At 54.8% G+C, this 24,511-nt stretch overlaps 1 protein-coding gene across 3 annotated transcripts; it reads right to left on the reverse strand.

Annotated features, from left to right (window-relative positions):
• Positions 1-4,712: 4,712 nt before the first annotated feature.
• FGF5 (fibroblast growth factor 5) lies at positions 4,713-20,196 on the reverse strand. 3 transcript variants are annotated; one of them, XM_063156820.1, is made up of 8 exons: positions 19,920-20,196; positions 17,737-17,840; positions 12,942-14,880; positions 12,533-12,638; positions 12,261-12,395; positions 6,226-6,303; positions 6,054-6,110; positions 4,713-5,663 (listed from the first exon to the last, which is right to left on the reverse strand). In XM_063156820.1, exons 1-3 carry the CDS (start codon positions 20,194-20,196, stop codon positions 14,545-14,547), a joined length of 717 nt encoding a protein of 238 aa, XP_063012890.1. In that variant the 3' UTR covers positions 4,713-5,663; positions 6,054-6,110; positions 6,226-6,303; positions 12,261-12,395; positions 12,533-12,638; positions 12,942-14,544. The 3 variants fall into 3 exon arrangements, 2 of the variants coding, with proteins under 2 accessions (XP_063012890.1, XP_063012891.1); XM_063156821.1 differs by lacking the exons at positions 4,713-5,663; positions 6,054-6,110; positions 6,226-6,303 and adding exons at positions 8,248-10,048; positions 11,375-11,528 and having other exon boundaries at positions 12,261-14,880; XR_010027781.1 differs by lacking the exons at positions 12,261-12,395; positions 12,533-12,638; positions 12,942-14,880; positions 17,737-17,840; positions 19,920-20,196 and adding an exon at positions 6,539-6,695.
• Between the last annotated feature and the right edge of the window lie 4,315 nt (positions 20,197-24,511).

Genomic DNA, 24,511 nt, shown 5'->3' on the forward strand with positions numbered 1-24,511 from the left:
AACAAATACATTCCTAGGTGACAATCAACACAGTGACTGAGGTCAGGCTTCTGGTTTACTTCAGAGCTGCAGGGTATCTGTTTTTTTTTTTTTTTGAGTTTAGCAGTGCCAGTGCTTCATCTCCCACCTGGTTCCCTTTCTATGTGTGACTACCCCACAGCAGCTGACAATTACTCACCCTCTAGCTATGGACGCTACCAATTCTTTCACAAAATACCTCACAAATGCAAGCTTCCAGGAACTGCCTGAAAGGACAACGAGGAAGTGTCCACAGACACTTGTGCATTCCAGCCAGGTTCCCTGTGTCCTGCTCTCCACCATGGCAGCTCAGGTCCTTTCAGCAAACATTTCTGAACCGAGCGCTTTGTGTGTACTGTGCACTGTCCCAGCAGCACGGGTGCGACCCCATCCCTCCCTGTGCCACCAGCTGTCCCATTCCAGGCTCCCAGTGGGGTACAGCAGCCTCCAGACACCTGTGTCCCATGCCTGGCAGGGGCAGAGGGAGAGGATGAGGAGCTGACCCCACTGGAGCAGTTCCCAGAGGCTCCTGGCTGGAGCCCAGCTCTGGCCCTGCCCCGCTCCCAGTGCTCCCGTGTGAACCTGGAGCACATTTCTGGCTGCCAGCACAGGTGTGAACTGCACCTGGCAAGGCGTTCCCTTTGTTCTGTGCCTTACCAACGGGAGCTCACAGGCACTGTCAGGTGACAGGACTGTCCCCAAGGGAAAGAAAGGCCCTCTGCTCCAGGGGTGCCCGTGGCTGCTGTGCTCCAGTGAAATCCTACAGTGCACCATCGCTTCCTGCAGCATCCAGGCTCTCCTGGCCAGCTCCATCTGACCCAGTCCCTGGGTCATCTCCTGGACTCTCAACATTCACCTTTCTAATGCTTTTCAAGGTCTAAATTATCTTGGGTTTTCTTTATGCCCTCTTATAACCTAAATGTGGCCCCACCTTCCATACACTCCAAAGTCCTTGAAAATTGAGCTCAAGCCTGCTGAGCTACCTCAAAATCCACTGCAACCCCCTGACTTCCTATGGAAAGTCAAGATGTGCCTTATGGCCACGAGAATCTCCTTTATCAACCCAAACCTGCACACAGCTCAGCTCCAAGTCCAGCAGCACACTCAGTGCTGCAAATAAATGCAATTAATCATTCTTGCAAACCAAATTTGAAGGGGGAATGAACAACACCCACCTCAAACACTAGGATTTCTCTCTTGTAAGCATGGACAGGAAGGAAGAACAACTCAGGAACACTGTAAGAAAGGTGTCCCTGTTCATGGCAGGGGTGTGGGACTCGTGACTTTTGAGGGTCCTCTCCAATCCTGCCTATTCCACAATTCCATTCTATGATTTTTAGACTTGGCTTCTAATTCCAAGGGTAATGAAATTGATCAAAACTCCTCTGGACAAGAAAGACATGCAGGTTTTCTTTCGCCCCACAGCACAAATACCTGGCTGTTATTCACAGCTGTTATGTCACTGAAATTGTACAAATCATACACTCCATGAAATACACTCAGCTCTCCTAACTCATACTTCACTTGGATGATTTACAGCAAAGAACAAGAAAATAAAATATGCTCTGCATTTCTCCTTGTTGACCATATGCTTTCCCACAGAGTCACAGGCAGCAGCCTGGTCCTGGGGAACATGCACCACAGGAAATCATGCCATTTTTAGGCATTTAAAACCATCCACAGGTCATGCACTGGATGGGAATTTTTGGGAATTACTGAATGGGAATGATTTGTCTGTGCTACCACAGCTAAGACTTAAGGAGATGGATCTCAGGGAGGGAGGAAAGCAATAATTATACTAATTGGTCTTTTGTAAGTAACAGCTAATAAACACAAAGAAAAGCTACAATGAACTTCAGACCTGCTTTAGCCTGTCCTACCATTTGAAACAAAATTTGGCTTGGTTTTACTGGTGGAAACCTTCTCCCCCCCTCCCCTCCCTCCACAGCCCCAATTAGTGGAACAGCAGAGAAAGGACAAATCCTCATCTTACTAATCTCCCTAATTTCCACCAACAGATTCCACCTAGTTATTGGAGGCACCTAAACACTTTTGATGGCTGCACTGGTGCCCACAGAACCACAGCCAGAACTTGCTCTAACTGCCATGGAAGCCTACACATCCAAGCTTGCAGGGTGCTCAGACACACCAGGGAGGCTGGGGTCATCTTCTCTGGCCTGTCCCAGCAAGCCCATCCCAAAGACCAGCACAGTGGCTGAGAAACTTGCTCTGGGACATAAAGGAGGAGTTCCTGACTATTGCATAATTTCCCAAAGCTTTTGTCAACAGCAGTGCTTATCACCTTGGATAAACAAGCAATGTTTAATGCATACCAGAGCAGAGGTTAGGGCTAGACAGGGTAAACACACACCTGTGTAAAGAAGTCAGGACCTGTCTGCCTGCCGAGCTCCTCTGGCCACGCACTGGCTCTGGCTTCCAGGTGCAGCCCTGCTGCTGGTACAGAGGCACTGGCCAGGCTGAAAACCCCACAGCTCCACAGGGAACACCTGCTCCCTGCTGGCTCACTAGGCGCACAACAGGGAAAACCAAAAATGTCCTCTGTGTGTCTTTGTGATGGCAGCCAACAGCAACTTCTGACCCACCAGCTAAAAGTCCTTTGAAGTGCTTTAAGGAAACGCTTTGGGGTCTCGTGTAAACCAGCACACTGCAGGAGAACCAGAGTCTGGACCATCTCCATGACAGCACTAAAAAGACACACAGACCAATAGCAGGGAACACCACAGATCACAGACATGAACCAGAGCAGTGGAAAAAAAAAATAAATAAACGGGAAAAAATAAATAAACGGGAAAAATACCCCAAAAACCTTCTGAAGTACTAGGGGTTCTAGAAAAAGGCCTTTCCAGGCCATAACAGGTAAATCGATACAGCAGAACCATCCGCAGCACGCACTGAGAGCCCCTCCCAGGCTGGAGCGGCTCTGGGATGACCCCGGCTGGAGAAGGAGGGAATTGCAGCTCCTTTCCGAGGCGATCACACAGCTCTGGCCAGAGCGGGAACCGAGGGAGTCACGGGGCACAGCTACCAGGGGCTATTGTACCTTTTTTCTAACATTATGTGGCATAAGCCAAGGAGTGCTTCCCTTTTCAAGGCTAAGCCATCCCAGCACATTCCATCCTCTCAGGCACAGATTTGACCTTTTGTGTTGCATTTCTCCCTGAAAATCCCAAGTAGAACAGCACCCAGGACATTTGCCAGGCAGCAGAAATTGTGACCCCTTTAAAGCTCATGCAAAACCTTGCTCACATCTGCTGTGGAACCATGCTGGAGACAGCATTTCCTCTGCCCATTACCCAGCCATAATATAATAAAAAATAACCCCAGAAAATGGAAGGGATGGAGGGGAATAACACTCCTATTTCAAGCAGAAGTTATACAAAAAAACCCTAACAACATATTTCTCACTGTCAAGAAATCTCTCATCAAATAATCTTACTCACAGCTCACTTACTTCCACCTGATGTTTTCCTTTAAAATACCAAGTTTTGTTTTTCAGATTAAGTATGAAACTATTACATTTATCATGTCACAGGTACTCACAGAAACTCTTCCAGCACGACTTGCTGCTCCTCTCCCTGTTGGGCCTTGCAAGAAGTTATCCTTCGAGTCTTGTAAGAATTTATCATTCAGGTCTTGTCCCATGCTTCCCAGTGACCTCGAGGAAAAAAAAGTACAACTCAGAACGGTTTAACACGGGTTTCCTGCTCACTGTGGGGTTAAGGGTTTTATGAGTATAAGGAGAGAATCCTCAGCCTATTGGAGCCCCCTATCCCACCCTGTTCTTGTAAGCTTGTACAAACTTTAAGCCACTCTTCAAGACTCAGCACTTCCTCAAACGTACAATACAACACCTGTTTCTCCACAAATAACTTTTACTACTGTGCCTTTTCTGCTATGTACCCCGAGCACTCTGAGGGTTTATTTCACATGCTCACGTACGCAAGAACACCCAAATTTCAGTACACCAATCGAACTAGAACAGATATAACATGCTATTTTACAGACAACACACAGATTAACTCCTGGGCACTGCCCGACCCGCGCAGGGCCGCGCAGCCACCACCAGGCCAGGCCCAGAGACGGCGCAGCCTCCCGGCGCTCACCCTGGGCCTTCCCCCGCGCACATCCAGCGGCGGTGGCGCTGCGGGCGGGGAGCACGGACGCGTTACAAAGCTCCATCCCCACCGGAGCCCGGCCGGGCCGCGGCCGCGCAGCCTCACAGCCCCACCGGAAGGGCCGCGCGCCTTCCGCTACCGGCGCACAAGCTTGCCGCCCTGACTCGCCATTGGCCGCGCCCGCGCGCCGCTCGCCGCGCTGATTGGACAGCGGCACTAGGCCCCGCCCCTCACACAGGAGGGAGGGCCGGCAGGACGCAGGGGCGGGAACAGGATGGGTGGGCGGGGCCGGGCTCGCGAGGGGCGGGGCCTCAGGAGCGGTGGGCGGGGCCAGGCTGGCGGGAGGGAGTTCTGCGCTTCTATGGGGTTACTCTTAGCACTTAAAAATAAATTTTCTAAAAATCAATTTGCGCCCGAACTCGCAGCTTGCAATAGGATTTTATCCTGGGCCCTACAGCTCGCAAAGCACGTTGACAAAGTAACGCTTAAAAAAGGGGGTTTGGCTCCTTAGGGCAAGCCACGCCCCCCCCACTTCATTCCCAAAAAAGTCTCCTGCTCTCGTATTTATTAATTTATTTTCATTAAGAGGCTAGGAAAGCACACAGCTCAAAGTTTGAAGATGTAGAGGGCAGTGAAACATCGGGGAAAGGGCAAGATGAAGAAAGCAGAGGGAAAGACAAAAGAAGTGAAATAAAGTTGTGACTGCAGAGTGCAGAATTGTCAGGGCAAAGTCACCGTCCGTGAAAAGCACACACAGCAACAAGTACGGAAAGGCTGAGCTCAGGAGAACAGCCCGAGGCTAACACCTGCATGAGCACTGCTTGGACTGCCCTGGGCAGAGATTTGGGGAGCACACGATGGGCAGGAGCACACTTGAGGCAGCATCTCCTCTGCCCAGTAGCCAGCCACAGCAGGATAAACAATGTCCCTAGAATTATGGAGGGACCGAGGGGAATGACACTTTTATTTCAAGCAGGACAGCCACAGGAGATGGAGGAGGTGAGCAGGGTACACGTGCCCACTGTCCCAGCCAAAACCAGGATTTCACAACCATTCCTGCCTCCCAGAGCACCCAGCTGTGCCTTTGCAGGCACGTTCAGGGCTTTCCTTCAGCAGCAAAGAGAGAGAAATCCAAGCTCTGGCTTCTCCCTTAAAAAGGGACCAGAGGCACTATTCCAGCTGAACACAGCACCAAAACCACAATGCTCCTCCTGGGGCAAAATGAAAGCTTTTGACAAGCCAAGAACACAGGGCAATCCTCCCCTGGAACTGAGGAAATTGATGCAGCTCTGCAGAAAGCAGCAATTTTAACTTGAGCCAAGCCAGCCATAGTTCTCGCAGTCAAGATTTCTCTCGTCAAATAATCCCTGTCACACATTCCACCTGAGGTGTTCCTTCAAAACAACATGGTTTCCTCGCCAGATTCGCTTCAAAACTGTAGATCATCGCCTCACAGGTACTCGTGGGTACTCTTCCAGCACAGGTTGCTGCTCCTCTCCCTGCTAGGGCCTGCAAGAAGTTATGGATCAGTTCTCGTCCCATGCTTCCCAGTGACCCTGAGAAGGAAAAGTCCAACTCTTATTTAGAATCATCACCACAGGTTTGGGTCACAATTGGATTAAGTGTTCCATAAATTACAGGAGATGGTCCTCAGCCTACTGCAGCTTTTTCTCTGTCTCCCACAATCCTAACAGAGACCTCCTCACTCCACACCCCATTCATTGAACACCCTGAGCTGGGAAAGCAAAAGACAAGGGATATTTTGAAAACATCCCTGCCATGAGGCTGTCCAGACATGGGACAAAGCCCTTCCCACCACCCTGCTGGCCTATTCCCACTCTGAGTACCTCTGGAAATGCACATCCAAAGCCAGGTCAGACACACAGTGATGTTTTCTACCTGCCAGACGCTGCAGCTACAAGCACCAGGAGCCTCAGAATTCCAATTCAGTGAACCCTGCAGGGAAAGCCAAGTGGTTGGTGCACAGACAAAATAAAAGTCACCATTTTTAATAGTTAAAGTATCCCTGGGAGTTACTGGCTGCTTACAGCAGCAAGCTTCATACACTTACAGTTCTGTTAGGACCACCAATCTCAGGTGCTTTCCTTCTGAAGCCCAGCTCCAAACGGGAAACTCCTCACGACTGCTCCTGAGAGAGGGAAGAGGAACTTGCGGAGCTCAGGAAAGCCATTCCGTGCCCTGAGCCCTGGTTCACCTGCCCGAACACCCGCAGTGCTTTTGTATCCCCTCACTCCCTGTTTTCCGCGTTCATAGCAATAAAACAAACCCAAGCTCTGCCGGCAGCCCCAGTCGCGCCCTCACGGCGCCGCCCCCTCTCCCCTCACAGCACTCCCCCCGTCACGGCCCCGCCGCCTGCTCCTCACAGGGCTCTTCTCGCTCCCCGCTCATCTTCAGCGCAGCTGCGGCCTCCACACCCGCTCGGCTGCTCCATCATCCCACGGGGCCCGGACACTGCAGGTCCCGGGCAGGGGAGCTCCGGGCCCGGGCGCTCCGGGTACCGCTGTCCCACACGGGCGGGACCGCCGCCCGCCGCTCTGCAGTACGAGCCGCTCCCCACAAGGAGGCAGCACTGCACGCCGGAACGCCATAGCGCATGCGCGTCATCGGGGGTGATCTTTTGCCCTTACACACCACGTGATAGCGGGGCGTCAGTTCTGCACTGCGCATGCTCCGATTTGCCCCCACTAACACACAGCTCCTCCGCGGTCAGTGCGTATGTGCGCCCTGCCGCTGCAGTACCGCATTGCGGCCGGCAGGTGTCCCCACTGCGTCCCGGGAGGCAGTGCGCATGCGCCGCTCCGGGTGCAGTGGCGCAGCGTGGTCGACAGGCGGCAGCAGCAGCGAGGCGCGGCCCGGCCCGGTCCGAGCGGGGCTCTGGGGCACAGCCAGGGCGGGGCCTCGGAAACGGCTGGGGATAAACTGAAATAGTGCTCGTCTGCGCTTGGAAATAAATACCTGCTCGCTGTCTCCCAGGAAGGGCTTCTCCAGGTGGGAGTGCTGGGAAACGGGACTTGGCGCTGTGTGTTTGTCCCGGCTGTAGCTGCAGGGGCACAGCGAGGCATGCAGCTCTCAGCACTCCCTGCTCCAAACACAACCCTGGGCTCCTCTGTAAACTGTCTCTGCCATGTGGTTTTCTCCAGGAAAAAATAAAGCGTTGCTCATCGCAATTGGGAGAATGAATTTCCACAAAGGAAGTAAGGAATAAAATCCTGCTCTAGGAGCACCTGGGCTCTGTAGGGCTGCTTAGGGAAGGGACATTCACTCCCTGCAGTGCCCCCAGCCCACCTGCAGCACCAGCACAGGCTGCCAGCTGGGCTCTGCCAGCCCCTCTCTGTCACCCTCCCTGTGCTGCTCCCTCTCAGTGCCCTGGGCAATCCAGCCCTGAGCCTGAGCAGCCCAAAGCTCTGGCTGGCAGCCCAGGGACAAAGGGACCCTGCCAGGGATGAGGCACATTCCCAGCCAACGCTCCCAACAGAGCACAGAGGCCCCCCTGGAGCTCCTGGGTGGGGCTGGCAGGAGGGCACAGCCCCGGTGGGGTGGCAGTGACAGCAGCAAAGTGCCACGGTCTGATGGCACAGCAGAGACACCAAGGCCAGCAGTGCCCATGGGAGGGGCAGGTTTACCTTCAGCTCCCTGTGGTGCAGCATCACCTTCCACCACAGCCACATCCCTGGGAAAGCGTCAAGGGGGCTCATAAAGCCTCAGGATGCAACAAAATGCAGCATCTGTCACCCTGATCCTGTTCCTGACCTCTGCTGAGAGCAGCCACCTCCCCAAAGCCTTCAGGCCTCCCAGGATTTTGTAGGGAACAGATCCAACTCCTCATCCTCAATTCTAAATTCCAAGCACATTCTGTTAGAAAAATAGCAGACAGTATTTCATACACAATGATGCTACAGAACTACAAGGAATAACAGAATACACAAGGAATAACAGAAGATTTTCCATGAATAACCAAAGTTTCTTTTTCCCCTTGTCTGTCTGGGTCTGTAGGACCAAATCTTTGCCATTGAGACACAGTTCTTAAGGGTTAGACCTCTCAAACCTTGCTCTTTCTCAGAGAACCGTGCCAGGATGGAAAAACTCAAGATAATAAAAAGTGAATTCTCCTCTCCCTCTCTGACCATCACCAAAGCAGTTGTGTCAAACAACACCAACTCCTGAAATCCTTTGTGAGGAACCCAGCCCTCCCTGGGACACCCAACAGAGCAGGCATTGAAAAAGGAAGGAAAAACTCTACAAGCTTGGAGAAGGAAAGATTAGACCACTGTCCCCAGCTTCTAGAGGTAAAACCTCTTTAATCTTTTGTGTGCTAAACCTACTGCTTTGATTTTCTCTAGAAGAACAAAACAAAAGCCCCACAAAAGCCTAACCCAGGTGTGACAAGTAATGAAAGATGCTCCAAGCGCTTCCATCCCTGTGCACGAAGCAAACAGCCTGGCACCCCCCTCCCTGACACCAGGGCCAAAGCACAGAGGCCAGGGACAAGACAGGAGCAAGGAGCAGGCTGTGGGACCCAGTGTGCTGCACAGGAGCAAGCCCCAAGACAGCAGCTAGGAAAGCACAGTGAAAATAGGCACGGAGTTTCTTGGTGACAACAAGAGCAAAACTGCAGGGAATGGCAGGAGAAAGAGGAAAGGGCTACAGGAACAAATGAGCAGAGGAAAAGAACACAACCCAGCTGTCAAGTCAAAGAAAGTGCAGCCCTTGAGCCTCCCCTGCACACACAACACCCCAAATCCAGGGCTCTCAGGGTGTGTGCTCCTGTGGCCCATCTGTGGTGGGGGGAGCTGGAACAAGGCACAGTCATTGGAGCATCCCTGAGGCACAATTTGCCAAAAATTTTTAAAAAATTATTATTTTGAAACTGTTTCTCTTTGGTAACTATTTAGCTCATCTTAGCTGGAGTTCACACTTTACTCAGAGCTATCTTGGCCAAAAGAACCCTCACCCAGCAGACCACGAACTGCAGGAATCCACAGGCAAATCCATTTCTCAGATTCCAGCTCCATTTCCTTGAGGATTCATAAGAAAATAACAGAGTAATCCTCTAGAAGGAAGCACTTAAACACATTTGATTCATTTAAGCCAAGCATTTTCCCCAAATTACAATAAAAAACAGTAAAAAAAAGGAAAACCAATTACTTCTTGTGTTGATTATTGTAAGACACCTCCAGGTGGAAAAACATTGCTGCCAGCCCAACAAATCCCCTGTCTACAGCACAAAGATAACCAAACACCTCAGTCTCTTAAAAAGATACTTTACACTGTATTAGGAACATCAGGGACATAACACCTGGAATTAAGAAAATTGCTTGGTTTCTGTACTTGAGGGATGACTTTCAGGCCCAATGGCCTGAGTGGTCCCCAGATACAAAACCCACACCCCTCCAAATTTGACACAAACCCTCATGGGCAAATACCTATGATACAAATGACATCTAACACCAAACATCTGCCTACCTGCTGGGCTTTTTCAGAAGCCTGCATAGCCAAGGCTGGAAATGCTCACAGGATTACACAGTAAAAAGCCAAGGGGAAAAACAAAATAAAGGGATTAGTGCAGCTTCACCTTAATATTCCGCCCAGTGATGGACAGAAAGAAGAAGAAAAGCTGTTCTTGCAGTTCTCCCAGCTCTGGACCAAGGGTTTCAAGCAGCCAATATCATCCCCAGCTGGAGCTGTGGGGAGGCTCCTCCTTCCCTCAGCCTGGCCTGACTCCTGAGGGGCCAGGGGCTCCCACACCCTGCCAGGATGGACCATCTGCACCCACCTGGAAAGCCCACACTGAGCACTTGGGTTTAAAGATGCTGCGCTTCATGTCACAGATGTAGAAATGCTTTGGGATTTGGTGTTTCTAGTGCCTGCAGCCACTGAAACACAGTAAAAGAATGAACTGCAGAGGCCTGAAGGTCAATTATTCAGTTTATATTTCAGTGGAATCACTTGACATAACACCCAATGCAAAGCATAGAAAATGAAAGCAACATTTTCTCCCTCACTTTTAATTTCTAATTTAGTGGTCCTCCTAAAAACAGGATTAACAAAACAGAAACAAAGTGCAAGACCTACTGTTAACAAGTGTGCCAAAACACCTGCTTTCTGTGTTTTCTAAACAGAACACGTTTTCATTACACCTGATTACTTTCCTAATAACCTAAATTTACATGTGTAATAGTGCATCCAGTAGGGGCAGGTGTTTCTGAGCCCACACCTCGCAGCTAAAGGATCACAGGAGGAATGGCACAGAGAGATCCAAAAGTGCCCAAGAGAGGTTCAAGCTGACTGTGTTTGGGCAGGATTATTTGCACCCAAAGTTCTCTGCATCTGCCCCCAGCCTGGAGATCACAGAAACAAAATGAGCTCCCCCTCCTGCCTCTTCTTCTGCCCTCTCTGATCAAGGGAGAATCACACAAAGCAAATGACAGTAGAGAAATGCTAAGACCTGTGTGGCACCCCCAGGATGGCTGGCACCAGGGCTCATTCCCTCCTCTGGCTGATGGAACTCAAACCCAGGTTTGGTTTGGATCAGTTCCATCTGGGATTTCAGGAGCAAACATCTCTGTTTGGACACGGGATTAACAACCTGTGGTCCTGTGTCCCAGCTGTGGGCTAAAAGACTCCCATTATTTTCCTTGGATATGTTCAGGGCCAGATTACACAGCACTAGGAGCAACTCAGTCCCATGGAAGTTGTCCCTGCTCATGGCAGGGGCATGGAATGAGATGAACTTTAAGGTTCTTCTCAAGCAAAACCATTCTGGGATTCTATGATTCTGTGAAGAGTTAATCCTGCATAATAATTTAAAAAATTAATTTAAAAGGCATTAAAAAAAAGTGAGGTTTTTCCTGAATTAGGAGCTTGAAACAGGACAGCACATGAGGTATGGCAATGGCTGAACTATGCAGCACATGTGCTCCTGGCCCACAAATGCTACCAAAGACATTTGACACATGCTAGTAAATTATGCCATAATCATCTCCCAGCACCAGAAAAAGGGGGAAAATCACACAGGACAAGGAAGCCACTCAGTGGCTCTACCGTTCACCAGCTATGCTGACAATCTAAGCACTATAAAAATGTTTTTTAGCTCCTCGTAGCAAGATCCCCCCCCCAAACTACTATTTATGGTAGCTGTTAATGTGTTTTCCTCAAGAGGCCAGGAAGGCACACCAGTAAGTGTTTGAAGATGTACATACCAGGGAATCAGAGAGAAGCAAGGGCAGGAACAGAAATCAGAGGGAACCAGACACAGGACACGACAATGCACGACTGCAAAGCCCAGAATTCCCGAGGCAGGCTCAGCTTTCACAGCAAGCGCATGTTGCCTGCCACAAGTGTGAGAAGGCACAGCTAAAAAATAAAAAAAAAAAGAGAAACCTAAAGCCTGAAGCTGCCTAAGCTCTGCCTGAGCTGCCCTCACCAGAGACTTTCGGCGAGTGCATCAATACAAGTTCCAAGGATTTTCCAAGGCGAGTTGAAGGAGCGGGGACACACCGTAACAACTCAAAACATCCCGGGCAGAGGAGCGCGTACCCTGTGACAGCGCCCACAGCCAAAAAGGCTCTTGGCTTCACTCCCTTCGTGCCCCGGAGCACACCTGGAGGTGACCGGCCCTGCCACCGACACTGCCTGTGGGCATCCCGCTCCCCCTAGAGCTGGCTCCCAGCGGGGCGCACTGGCACCTCGGAGATGCGAATTCCAGCGCTTGGGAGCCTTGGGATGTCGCTGTGACGCGGTTTGTTCAAGCAGATCGTCCCTGGCAGCGACTCAGCGCCCAAATCCTACTCCACAAGCCCTGCACAGGATCTCCTACACCTTTCTGGGCCAGGAGCAGCTAGAGGCTGCCTTGGCCCACCCGAGCCAGCCCCACTGCCAGCTCAGCTCACACCTCCGGACGGTGTTTGTGCCAAATTATTTGACCCTCAGTGGCGGGGTGGGACACACTCTGTGTCTGCCCCTGTGCCCCTCAATGCTCCGCTGCTGACGGAGCCCAGCCCGGCCCGGGGGTCTCCAGCCCTGAGATCCCTGAAGCACCCTAAGGGACCCTTCAGCTCTGACATTGGTTCATTTTTCTTTCCTCACCTGCTCCATAGGAAATCCTCTTCCTCTCACTCATGCTCAAGGCTGCTCCTTCCAAGCAACGGATTCGGGAGTGCAGGAGACACACAAATCCTCCTGGGGGATGTGGAACAAGGCATACATCTGCGGTAGGGGTGACTGCAGGGTGAAAATGGATGGGAAGGCTTTTTTCCTCTCACAAGGTCGATGGATGTCTCCAAACCAGGGAGCTGGGGGGCAGTGCCAGCTCACTGCACTCCTCACATCGCCCTTCCCAGCTCCATGTGGATTTGCACCTCCTCTGAAGGCGGAAATTGCCTGGAAAGGAACCTAGGAATCCTCTTCATCCTCTCAGGTTTCTGGTTTGTTCTCTCCAGCACTGCAGCAGTACCTCTGAGGTGGCTGAACAGGAAAACAGAAACAGGAAAAACTCTCCCCAAAAAAAAAATCAAATTTTAAATTTAAAATAAATATTGGCCACATTCTCAGGCCTTTAGTCCCCTGCTGCTGAGCAAGCCCCGTGAATTCCCTTAAAGAGGAGTGTCTGAGAGGAATGGGCAGTGCCTGCTGGATTCCCCAACCCTGCTCTCCCTGTTTCAGTTGAAACACAAGCACAACTATGTTTTAATTATTACCACAGCAGCAAAACACCATCTTTTGAGGGTTTTTCCCCAAAAAGATGAAAAAAAAAGATGAAATCAATACCTTGTTTCCTCTGAGGGCATGCAGGGGCACCAAGACCAGCACATTTGCTCCTCCGTTATCTGCCTGGGCTAGCATCTGCAAAGGCTCCGATTCCATCAGCTCACGGAGAGGAGCTGAGCACAAATCACTGGGATTCTGTCCCTGCACAGCCAGACAGCCCAGCTGGAAGTGAGAGGAGCACAGGACACACCTGCCCCGGAGTTGGGATGGCCCAGGGCACAGCAAAGGGAGCACACCCATCCCTTCAGCTCTGCTTCACCCCACCACCACTTGTTTTTCCCTTCAGGAGAAGGGAATCAGGCACAGACAAGGCAAGAGATCACACAATCGGGTTATAAAATGAAACACAACAGTTTTATTCCAGCGTCCCCGTCCCATGGAGCACACATGTCCGGCCAGGGGCTGCCAGAGGGATGAAAAAGGCAAAGAACCACAATCCCAAAGGACACAGCCACACTCAGATGCGGAGGGGAGGCTGATTATTGCTGCCGGACGCTGGCAGGGCTCATGTCCTGAGGGGCTCTGCCAACCTGAGCCCACCCGGGCTCCTATTAAGGCTTCACCGGTGAGGTTCGATGCTACCAGTGCCTGCACGAACAGCAACACTGCTAAACACCCACTGCAAACTCCGTGTGCACTGCTACTATCACGATGGAGAAACAATTCCACATCAGGGCCGCCAGGGTGGGGGAAACACTCCCCAGGGGACCAGCAGCTGTAACAGCACTTATTGCCACATCACCACGCTCGCTGAAAAACAAAAACCTTGCTCCCTGCCTCTGCAAATGTATTGAGAGTGATAAAATAAATCAGCAGCAAAAAAGGTTGGACGAAACCGGCGGGCACCTGGGGGCCACAGGCATCCCTATCCCGTGGGGATACCTGCGGGGGGGCTCCTCCAGGGAGCGGGAATGCCCCGGCACTGGGGCAGAGGTATTTCAAAGCAGGCATCCAATCCGTGCTCGGAAGGACAGGAGGAGACTCGCTCCTCCAGCTGTCCAGGGAAGAACGGGAGAGACCGCCAGGGGCGGGCTGCAAGCAGCCACCGTCCCCCGGCCTGCGACCCCCACAAAACACATCCACACATCCATTATTGCCAACAAAGGGTCTGGAGAGCGCCCCGCACCACAGGTAAGGCGGCAGAGTTCGCAGGGCTTGGTCTCTGGGTTTAACCTGCGGAAGGCAAGAGCTGGCTTCCGAGAGAAGGAGAGGGACAGACCTGGATGCACGGTGCCTGAGGTATGGTCAGAGGAAAAAGTGCAGCAAGAAGGAGATGCGAGAAAAACAAACAAAACCCCTAGGCTCTGAACATCTCTCTCGTGTGAAAATGATTGTCGAAGGAGTCACTAGTGAAAACAAGAAAACATGTTCGCTGTAGAGGTACCTTCCTACTCAAGGTCCCAACAACAGAACGCTCACCCGAGGTCCCGTCCAGTGCTGGAATTCACGGCAGGAATTCTCCTTGGCACGCCTCCGGGGATGGCACCCGGTCCGTGCGGTGAAGAGACGATGCAATCCCGGCCCGGGAGGCTCCCGGTGTCCATGTGCGGAGGGAGACACGGGTCCCCGCGGCGGGGTCACCCCCGAGCTGCCCGGTGCGGCCCTACCCGAAGCGGAACTTGAGCCGGTAGCGGGCGGGGCCGGGGCTCCTGCGCGGCGGGGCGGGCCGGGCCTTGGGCGGCGGCGGCTTCTTGTCGGGCAGGGCCACGGTGAAGGCGAGCTCGGGGGGCTGCGGGTGCCCGAAGCGGGGCAGGAAGTGCGTGGAGACGTGCTGGGGCCGGGCGCGGGGGCTGCAGCCGCGCTTGGCCTTGCCGCGCTTGTTGAGCGCCACGTACCACGGGCGGCCCGAGCGGGGGCTGCGGTGCACGGCCGAGGCGTAGGTGTTGTAGCTGTTCTCCTGGAAGCGCTCCCGGAAATGGCAGTCCACCGTGAAGCGAGCCTGCGGGGACACACGGGGGACACCGCTCGCAAGGGCCGGGGGGCAGCTGTGCCCCAGCGCTCCCGGGCTGGGCTGCCTCCCCAAAGCCGGCCCTGAGGAGCGGCTGGAAATATGGAGCATCGGGCACCTGACTGGAAAACCCCCGGTGGAGGTACTCCAGGAGCTGCTTGGCACCCAGGTTTGGGCTTTCCTGGGGAAAAACATCCCAAAGCCAAAGAGCAGAGCCCAGCACTGCACCTGTGTGCCCACAGCCCTGGAATCCCCGTCTGTAGCACCTGGCAGCCCCTCCCAAATGCTCTGCCACACTTTAACCTGGTGGTGAGCACCGTGCCCGGTGCCCCAAGGGTTTCCCCAGCTCCATTCCACAGCAACATCTCCAAACCTCGGACACAGAGGAGATGCTGAGCTCTGCAGCTCCCAAACCGGCCACCCAGAGCAAGACCCAACCCCCAGCAGGGCTTTGTAAGCACAAGGGAAGTGTTCAAAAGCCCAGATTTAACCCAAGAAGCTGAGCCTTACAGTGCAAGTGACAGAGCCCTCAGCCTGCCACGCTCATTTCGCCTCATAGCACTTGGATTTAGGCCTTCTTCAGCTTGCTGGTCCCGAGGGACACCAACTCTGTGACTCATTTCTGCTCTCCCCATCTTCCATACACCCTCCCTGCTGTCTGCCCCGTGCACAGGCCTCCACCTTCCCCAGCAAGGCTTTGCTGACCCTTGGTGCTCCCTGCAGCCCCAGTGCTCAGGCAGGACATCCCACATGCCTGGGAAGTGCATCAGCAGCTGCCTCACCACGATCCTGTCAGACTTGCCCACCTCCTGGCCTCTCAGCTCATCACTGCAGTGCTCCAGCCTGGAAAACCCACTTTTTTTCCCCACACAGGGCAGGGGGAGCAGCCACATCACATGGCTGGCGCTGGAGTTGCTCTGCAGAGCTCCAGAGCTGACCTGGAGTCAATTAAATTTCCAAACCCAGTTGAGCAGAGATTTGCCCCAGCCAGGAATGCAGCTTGGTGGCAGCTCCTGGGAAAAGAGAATTACCTGGACAAATCTGTCCCCCCGGGGTCCATGCTGGACAGGCACACAACCCCTCCCACCCTCTCCGTGCTAAAAATGGCCAAACAGGAGAGCGAGGGTTTACCAACGAGGAAAAAGCCATCTGTGCACACAACTGATAATTGCCGGGATAACTGTCATCTTCCGAAGCTGGCGCCTCTAAAAATGAACCACTCGGTAATTTAATTAAGCTGGCATGAAAAAAAAAAAAAAAAAAAGAAAAGAAAGAGAAGAAGGAGGAGGAGGAGGAGAGCGCCTGTGAAACACCGAGCTGGGATGGAGCAGAGCCCGAGAGCAAGTTTTGGAGGAGCCCAGATCCCTGCAGGAATGAGTTTTGCCTGCGGTTCAGCGTGGAGCCCCCAGCCTGACTCCCGTATCAAGGCTCTGCCCTGAGTGACGGGCACAGGACGTGCTTTGTGCTGCTCAGCACTCATTAGGCCATGAAATAACCCCCGTCCTGCCAGCACAGCAAAGAACAACAGATGCTGGGTTTGCATTATTGGCATTGTTCAGCCCAGCAATCTCGAGACATTTGGGTCAAGTTTCTACAATTCTGCAGCTCTCACCCGAGCGGGGCACCGCATGTCCTCACCCCTGCCCTGACCCTCCGACTGAGGTCCCTCTCTGGCCCTGCCCTTTGTGTGTCAACAATTAACCGTGCCCCAATGAGGCTTGATTTAATTTCTGCCTGTGCCAGGGCGTAAATCAAGGCTGCAGCTCAGATAAGAGGCCATTGTACACCAGAGGGGAAGGCTCTGGAGGGTCCAGCAATCTCCTCTCCATCCTTTCCCTCTCCTCCCGCTCTGCCCCTCTCTGCTCTCACCTCATGTTTTTTCCTCCACAGAACCATTCCCCTTCTCCCTTAGATCCCATTCATGCTCCTAGGTGATTTCTTAAGAGAAGCAAGCACATGCTCACCTAAGCATCAGTAGGCTGTAGGAGCAACACACCAGAAAGGCTTAAGGGAGAGAGAGGTGAGTTCAGAAATCCCCCTGGAGGTGATCTGCAGCCTCGGGCAGCGCAGGCACATCCGTGACATCCGCCCTGCCACCGGGAGGTTTGTCTCGGAGCTGCGGGGTGGGTAACAGCCTTTTCCTTTTCCCCAGCCCTCAAGCCCTGGCCGGGCTCCCTGGGAAGCACCCTTAGGGATGAAATGCTGCCTTACAAATGCCCCTACATGCACACACACCTTTCAGAGGCACCCACTTGGGTGCAAGCACTGGGGCTCACTGTGTTTGCCTAAACGGTCCCTGGAGCTGACAGCAAGAAACAGGGAAGCAGCATCCCGAGGTTGGAACCAGCAACAAACTCAGCTTATGGATTCCTCCGAAACAGAGAGCTGGGAAAAGCATCATGAGACCTGCAGGAAACCTCAGCCTTCAGGCCAACACCCTGCAGAGGAAGGTGACCGAGATTTTCCCACCCTGGCCGCAGCCCGGCCCTCACCTGCCCCAATTCCCGGTGGCCAAGGGCAGAGCCAGCCCGAGCCGCGGCGCTGCCGGCGCCACGCGTGCTGCCCGCCGGGAGGAGACATTTGGCCAAACCCTTCTGCGCGATCTGCGGCAGCTAAAAATAACCCGGCCGTGCTCGGGGAGCCGGCTCTGCTGATGCACACCGCGCCGGGCGCGCTCCGCACGCTGTAGAGCCCCGAGCAGGAAGGTGGGCTCGGAGGGCTGCGGCTCCACCTGTCCCTCAGTGCCTGGTGGCGCCGGTGCCGGCGCTTGGGAGGTGTCACAGAGCCTTTAAAATGCACCACACATACTGGTAAGGGGCGGGGGGGGGGGGGGGGGGGGGTACTTACACTTGCATGGAGTTTTCCTTTTTTTGACATCGCTAAAAATTTGTTGCTGAAAACTCCTCGTATTCCTACAATCCCCTGAGACACAGCAAATATTTCCAAAATACCTAGGATGACAGAAATCCCAGAATAAATCACAGTTCTTTCCACATCGGCGTGACAGAGAAAAAAATAAATACAACTTAGTCTGACAGGTTTGCATTTCCTCTCCCACGTCCCTGCTCCTTCCTCAGCTGCCTGGCTCCACCCAGCTCCTGCTCCATCCCTCTGCCTCCATCTACTCTGGGATGGATACGAGCTGCTGGCTGGGACTTGGAGGGTTTTTTAAAGCTCCATTTTGGGGCACAATTCCTGGCTGAGCTGTGGTAGAACAAGTTCACCCCTGGGGAAACCACCTATACCAGCCTGCTGGGATCAGAGCTGCCCATGCCATGGACACTGCACTCGGGAAGTCTGGGTCCCACAAGCCAGCTGGGACTGGAGGCACCCTCACAGCCCAGCCATGGAAATAATGCGACTTTTCTGAGCGTGATGGGGGCTCTGGCCCCTGATGGGGCACGCAGGACCTGCAGCTCATCCGACACAGGAACTGCAGCCTCCGAGCATCCCTCAGCAGCAGCATCGACATGTCACCTCCCCGGGTGGCGCGGGGTAACTCGGGCACAGGGCCGGGTGCCCCCCAAGCCCTGCCAGCTGGGGGGCACCAGCACACCCCCAGAGCACCCCTGGCACCCCGAGGAGCCGGCACTGCCGCCCCGCCGCAGCCTCAGGGGCTCCGTGGCCGCGGCCCCAGAGGGAGGAGCCCGCAGAGCATCTCGTCCGGCCCCACGGGGCCGTGGGATTAACGTGGTGCCGGGAGCCGCCGCGAGGCCGCGCTAAATCCCCCAAGGCTGGATGTCGGATCACGGCTTCCCACGTTTATTTTAAGGAGGAAGAACATCCCCCTGAGGCACCCCAGTCCCAGCACCAAGGGCCTGGGGCACTTTGGGGGGGTTACAAGCTGCCACACCCTTCATGCCACAGGCCACGGGGCTCAGCAGCCCCACTGGAGCAGGGCAAGTCCCTTGTCAAACAGCTGCCTGTCCCCAAGGGCACCCCAAACCCTCCTGCCCTTTCGGGGTGGCCCTGCTGCCATGGCAGACACGCTCCTGTTTGTTGCGGTTGCCCGGGGTCAAGCCCCATTTCCCAGAGGCCAGGTTTCCCTGCCAAAAGCCATCCTCTTCCTCCCGAGGGCCTCCTGAGTGCCACAGCCCGGCACTGCCCCCCGTCACCGGCTGGGGCTGGCTCTGCTCCCACGTGCAGAGCTGGTGTCCCTGTGGCCTTTCCGGGGGGGATAGATCAGCTTAAGGAGGAAGGAACTGCACATAATTCAGGTCTCTGCAGGACAGCTGTAGCACCAAACCTCTGCCAGCCCTTCCAAACCCGTGTCTCCCCAAACAGCCATGGAGTGAGGGCCCCTTTTCCTATCCATCCCCTAAACCCCTCCAGGCCACGTGTCCTGCTGTGCCCACCAAACATTGAGCAGAGCTCCTGCTCTTCCTCCTGGAGCCGGCACAGTCTGGGCCCCAAATCCTTTGGTCCTGGGCAGATGTGGTAGCTGCTGCGTGAGTGCTCCCGACAGCTGAGCCACCGCCAGGGTCACCTCGGGCCCGAGCCCCCGGGCTCCTGGAGGGATTTTTCATCCCCACCTGCCATTTCATTCCCTCCAGCAGGATATCATGGCAACTCCGACCAGAGGATAAGCCGTGAGTTAGCACAGCTTTCTCTCAGGGGAACGTCAGCCTCAGTCCTATTTTTAAACTGAATATATCCTATCGCTGTGCTGGGAGAATGAGAATGCAGTGAGAGGGATGGAAAAGTCCCACTGGGAAAGGACCGAAAAGGGGCAGCATCTCCTTCTCCCCCAGTTGCCTGGGGTGGCAGTGCAGCCCTCAGGCTCTCGCACCATCCCCTCGGGCTGGGCAAACCCCCGGGTGGCACCTCCCTGAGAAACACAGGCATCTCCCACGTATCCCACAGAGCACAGCACCCCAAACGCCCCTTCCCGGGCCCGCCGGGGCTGCAGCTCACCCCAGGCGAGGGCGACAGGAGCGAGGGGCTCCGATAGCCCCGCGGGGACGGGAAGCCCGCAAGGACGGGGATGCTGAGCCCCGGCAGCCCCCCCAGAGCTCCCGTTCCCCACTCACTGAGCGGACTCGCGTCGTGGGCGCCGTCCACGCGGCCGTCGGGGTGCAGCTGGAGGTGGAAGCCGATGCCCACCCGGCAGTACAGCCGGCCCCGCCGCCGATCCGGGCGGCTCCGCGGGAAGCGGCTCGGCCCCGCCACCGCCGCGGAGGAAGACGAGGAGGAGGAGGAAGACGCGGGGGCGTTGCGGCCCCGCTGCGCCCCGCCGGGCACCTGCTCTCGCCGGGCGCGGGCGGGCAAGGCGAGGAGGAGGAGGAGGAGGAGGAAGGACGGGCTCATGCTGCCGGCGGGCGGGAGGAGGGAGGGAGGCAGGGCGCCGCATCCCGCTCCGCTCCGAGCCCTGGAGGGGGGGACCGAGCACGGGGGGAGCCGGGCCGCCCCTCCCCGCTATTTATAACCGGGCGGCGGCCCCGCACCTGTGCCCGGCCCCACGCCCCCCCCCCCCCCCCCCATCCCCCGTGCCCGCGGCAGATGCGGGGCTCGGGGTGCATCTCTCTGGGAATTAACTTGTCCTCCTGGCCGGGACGAGGCCGCGGGGCTGCAGGACCCTGGGGACAGGCTCGGGTTGCAGCCCCCTGCCCGGGGTTCGGGGGGTGACACGGCAGCTGCACGGCCAGCCCAGCCGCAGGCAGAGGACTCGGGGCAGCCCCCGAACCTCAAAGCCGCTCTCCCTCACTCACGGGGCCCCGCTTGGCCCTCGGGGATAACGGGGGGGGGGCCCATCACGACCCCCCAATGGCATCTTACGGCCTGCAAGAAGTGACGGCAGCCCTTATCAATCCACAACATCCTCCTCGGCTCCCAGGCAAGGGGTACACAGCCCCAGCCTCCCGCCACCGTCAGGGTGACAGCACATGTGCCCGGTGTCCCCCAGCACCTTGGGCCGAGCTCCTCCCCAAACACAAACACACCGACAGCACAGCATCGCCGCTCAGGAGGAGACCCGGCAGCAGCAGCCCATCCATCCTCCTGGCACAGCTCTGCACGGATTAGGCTTTCCTCAGCTCCTAGGGCAGCTCCATGTCCTCAAAGCCACTGGAGAAACCTCACCTGGCCCAAAGCCAACAGGGCCGGACGCGCCCTGCCCAGCCCGCAGCCCCCGCTCCCCCCTGTGTGCCCTCAGCGCTGCCCCACCGGGGCTGTGCCCACACCCCGCCAGGAGCTGCCCCTCGGCCTGCCCAGGGTGCTCTGGCTGCAGGGCTCGTCCAGGCAGGGATCAGGTTCGGCAGGAAGGAGGCAGAGCCGGTGGCACGCCGGAGGGTGACCTCCGCCTCCCGAGGAAGCTGAAGGTCGGGGGCACACGGAGGGAGGGACACGGGCTGAGGAGCTGCATCCAGCCTGGGTGACACCTGGCACAGGCGGGTGCGAGCAGATGATCTCACAGCATTGCTGCCATTTCAAACCATTTCTCAGCAGATATCTATATCCACAGAGCTATATGCACAGGCATTATATATAGACATGTATACATAGACTGCCCTATATATAGAAGCACATACCTGAAGGAAGGTCAGGGCACTCAGACCTTGTTTACTTCTCCCAGCTGTAGGGGTTAGCCTGGCAAAAGCCATGACTTCCACTTACCCACCTCCTCTTGAATTACACGCATATGCTGATTCCCAATCTGGATCCATGAGAAGGATGAGGAGTTGCAGGACTTCCTCACCTCTCGAGTGGTGTTCGTGTGAGACTTCCTGTAGCAGCACAGCTGAGGAGAGAAAGCCACCTTGCTCCAGGAGGATTTCCTCTTGGGCACCTTGGTGTAAAGGCTGCAGCTGGTACAGGACCATGGCATCAAAATCCCTGTTCTCCATCTGAGGCAGCAGAAACCACTTCTGCCCCTGAAAGTAAAAAGCAAATTCAAAAATGTTCACAGTTACCATCCTGGGGGTGAGCAGGCACAGCAGCAGCCCAGGAGCAGAAAGGAGGCATCTGCATGCCCAGGACAGGGATACTCACCTTGAGAAACTTCTGTGGCCAGAGGTTCACCAGCAAGTCCAGCCCCCTCAGCTTCCACCTTATCGTGCAGCCTCACGGTTTCCAGCAGCACTCCTGGCACCACCCTGGCTGCCAGGGAGCCTCAGCTCACTCACGCTGCTGTTATTTCCCACCTGAAGAATTCCCAGACAACTCAAACCTTTGAGGGGGGGTGGACACCAAGAAGTCACACCAGCCAGGTGTACTTGCCCAGGCTGGTCCCCAAGACCTGCTTTTGGAAGGAACCCCACTGCAGTGAACATTCCTGACCCTTTCTGGGGGGGGGCAGTGAGGCAGCAGAGCCCTTGGGGCTTCACTGGTTGCCTGCACTCCTCTTTTCTTTGTGGTGGAATGGGACAGCTGCAGGACAGCACCCCCCTTCTCTGGGGACTCCCTTGTGCCCCTCAGAGCAACACCCAACCACCCTCACTGTAGAGAGGAGACTGTCACAAGTCCCCATAGCACAAGGTGTGTTTTCATCCTCACTGTGACACTTCAGGGCTCACAACAGCGCTGTGTGGCTCTGGGTGCTTCTTAATTCTTCCCCTGCCCAACACACCCGTTTCAAATACTACAGGCACTCCTGCAGCACAGCTCAAAAAAAGCCCCAAAGAACACCAACATAACAACAAACCAAACATGAGGTTTAAACCTAAATAAATAAGCAGAGGTAATAGTGAACTTCCCAGAGCAATTGTGTGTAATCGCCTTTGGCAGTAGCAACCCTCACTCACACACACCAGCAGCTTCAGAAGCCTAATGCTGATGTTATGTTATTTAAATTATTCAGGACTCAGTTACAGAGGAAACTCAGCAAATGGGGAGGCAAAGCTGTGTTTCAAGTGTAAAATTCCCTGACTGAAGATGAGAAGGACTCTTCCGAGCCTGTTTGATCTGCTGCAGAGCACCGGGCCTGCGAGCTGGACCGCAGGAGTGCTCCCCCCTCCCCATGTCAGCCTGGTGCTGCTAAATTACCACTCAAAAATATGCCAGGCAAAGCATGGGGAGACATGAGACCAGCCAGCAGAGCCTGGAAACAAAACCCCTGCAACGAGCATGTGCCTGAAGGAGACTCACCACAGTCAAAGGGGGGTGGCTGGTCCCCAGGTCCCCCTGTACATACCCCTGGAAGCGTCCCCTGTCCTGAAACACGGAGAACTACAGCTGAGTCAGAAGCTTTACAGAACCAAACATTCCACCAGGAGGAGGTGCATTAAAAAAGGTTAATTTAATTAGGATGATTATCCAAACCTATTACCAGGAGGGAGGGTGTGCATTAGAGCAGGTGAATTCAATTGAGATCATTGCCCTCCTCTTACGTAACTAAGATGATTATTACCTTCAGATGGTGGGGAAAGCACAGGTGCAAGTGGTTAACATGCCCCACGGGCACGAATGTCACCGAGATCACTCAGAAGCCACCTCACAAGCAACCGGGATAAGGAAAGAAAAGAATTCTAACAAGTAAAAAGCACTATGTCTTTAAATAAAGCTCAGAGCGCTCAGGCATTCCAGCATTCTGCAGGACAGCAGTGTATCTCACAGAAACATCTCCCCTGTGTTTTGGTTTTTGTTTGTCTTTTTTCTAAGCACACCATCAACATGTTCTGTACTGGGCCGGGTCTTTCCCCACTCCAAATCCGCCCTTAGCAGCAGGGAAAGCAGGGAAGGAATACCGTACAGTTCATGGAATTTTCAAACAAGGGAACCACTTCAGCCTTTCCTAGACACCCACAGCTGAACAAAGTGTTTTCCAGAGCTCAGTGTTGCAGTGAAATCCTAGTAGCTGATTTTCCAAATGTAACCAGTGAGAGGTTAGCTGGAGATGGGCACTGCACACAGAGGAGCTCGGCCTCCTCACAGCAGTGGCAGCAGATGTCTGTCTGTCCGGCACGCCGCTCGGCACCTTCACACACAGCACAAAACCCAACACACAGATTTTGGGGTGGCCTCTGCAGGCTGGCTGTGAGGATGCTCAGGGGTTGGGAGAGCCTCACCTGTACACCTCTGTCCAGACCTAAGGGACACAATCCACATGACATTCTGTACAGCCCACGCCCGCACTGGCGAGCAGTTCAGGTGCCCATCCCAAACCTAATCCATTCCCAAACCTACACAGGCACAGCTCCTGCTGGCTCGGGCAGGTGGGGATCAGGCCCCCAGGCAGGCAGCTAGCTCCAGCTCCAGCCCAAAGTGCACAGCCTGTGGGTCTGCTGCCCGTGGCTGCCTTCAAACAGAAACCTCGGTGGGTGCAAAGCTGCCTTCTGCTCCCCAGGAACAGCATTGATATCAGGATTTGTTGAATTATTATCACTGTTGTGATTTGCAGCGTGGCCCAGCTACAGGGAAGACGGAGCAGTCTAAGGGCTGCAGGGCACAGGGAAGGGGCTCCCCAAATCTGAAGGCTGCTCATCCTTACTCCTGGCTTCTACTTGCTGTTCCTCTGCAGCATATCAAAGATGCCCCTTGTGGGTAGGTTTCAGAGGCAAATGCATCTGTGGGCTCTGGCAGAGGCTTACAGGGGCAGCTCTGTCCCAGAGAAATGCCCAGGCGATGCCACAGCTGGCTGGGCTGTGATGTCGGGTGAGGACCCTGCATGGGGGAAAGCCAGCTGGTG

Source organism: Melospiza melodia, chromosome 5 (genome assembly GCF_035770615.1).
Source record: "Melospiza melodia melodia isolate bMelMel2 chromosome 5, bMelMel2.pri, whole genome shotgun sequence".
Taxonomy (NCBI): Eukaryota; Metazoa; Chordata; class Aves; order Passeriformes; family Passerellidae; genus Melospiza; species Melospiza melodia.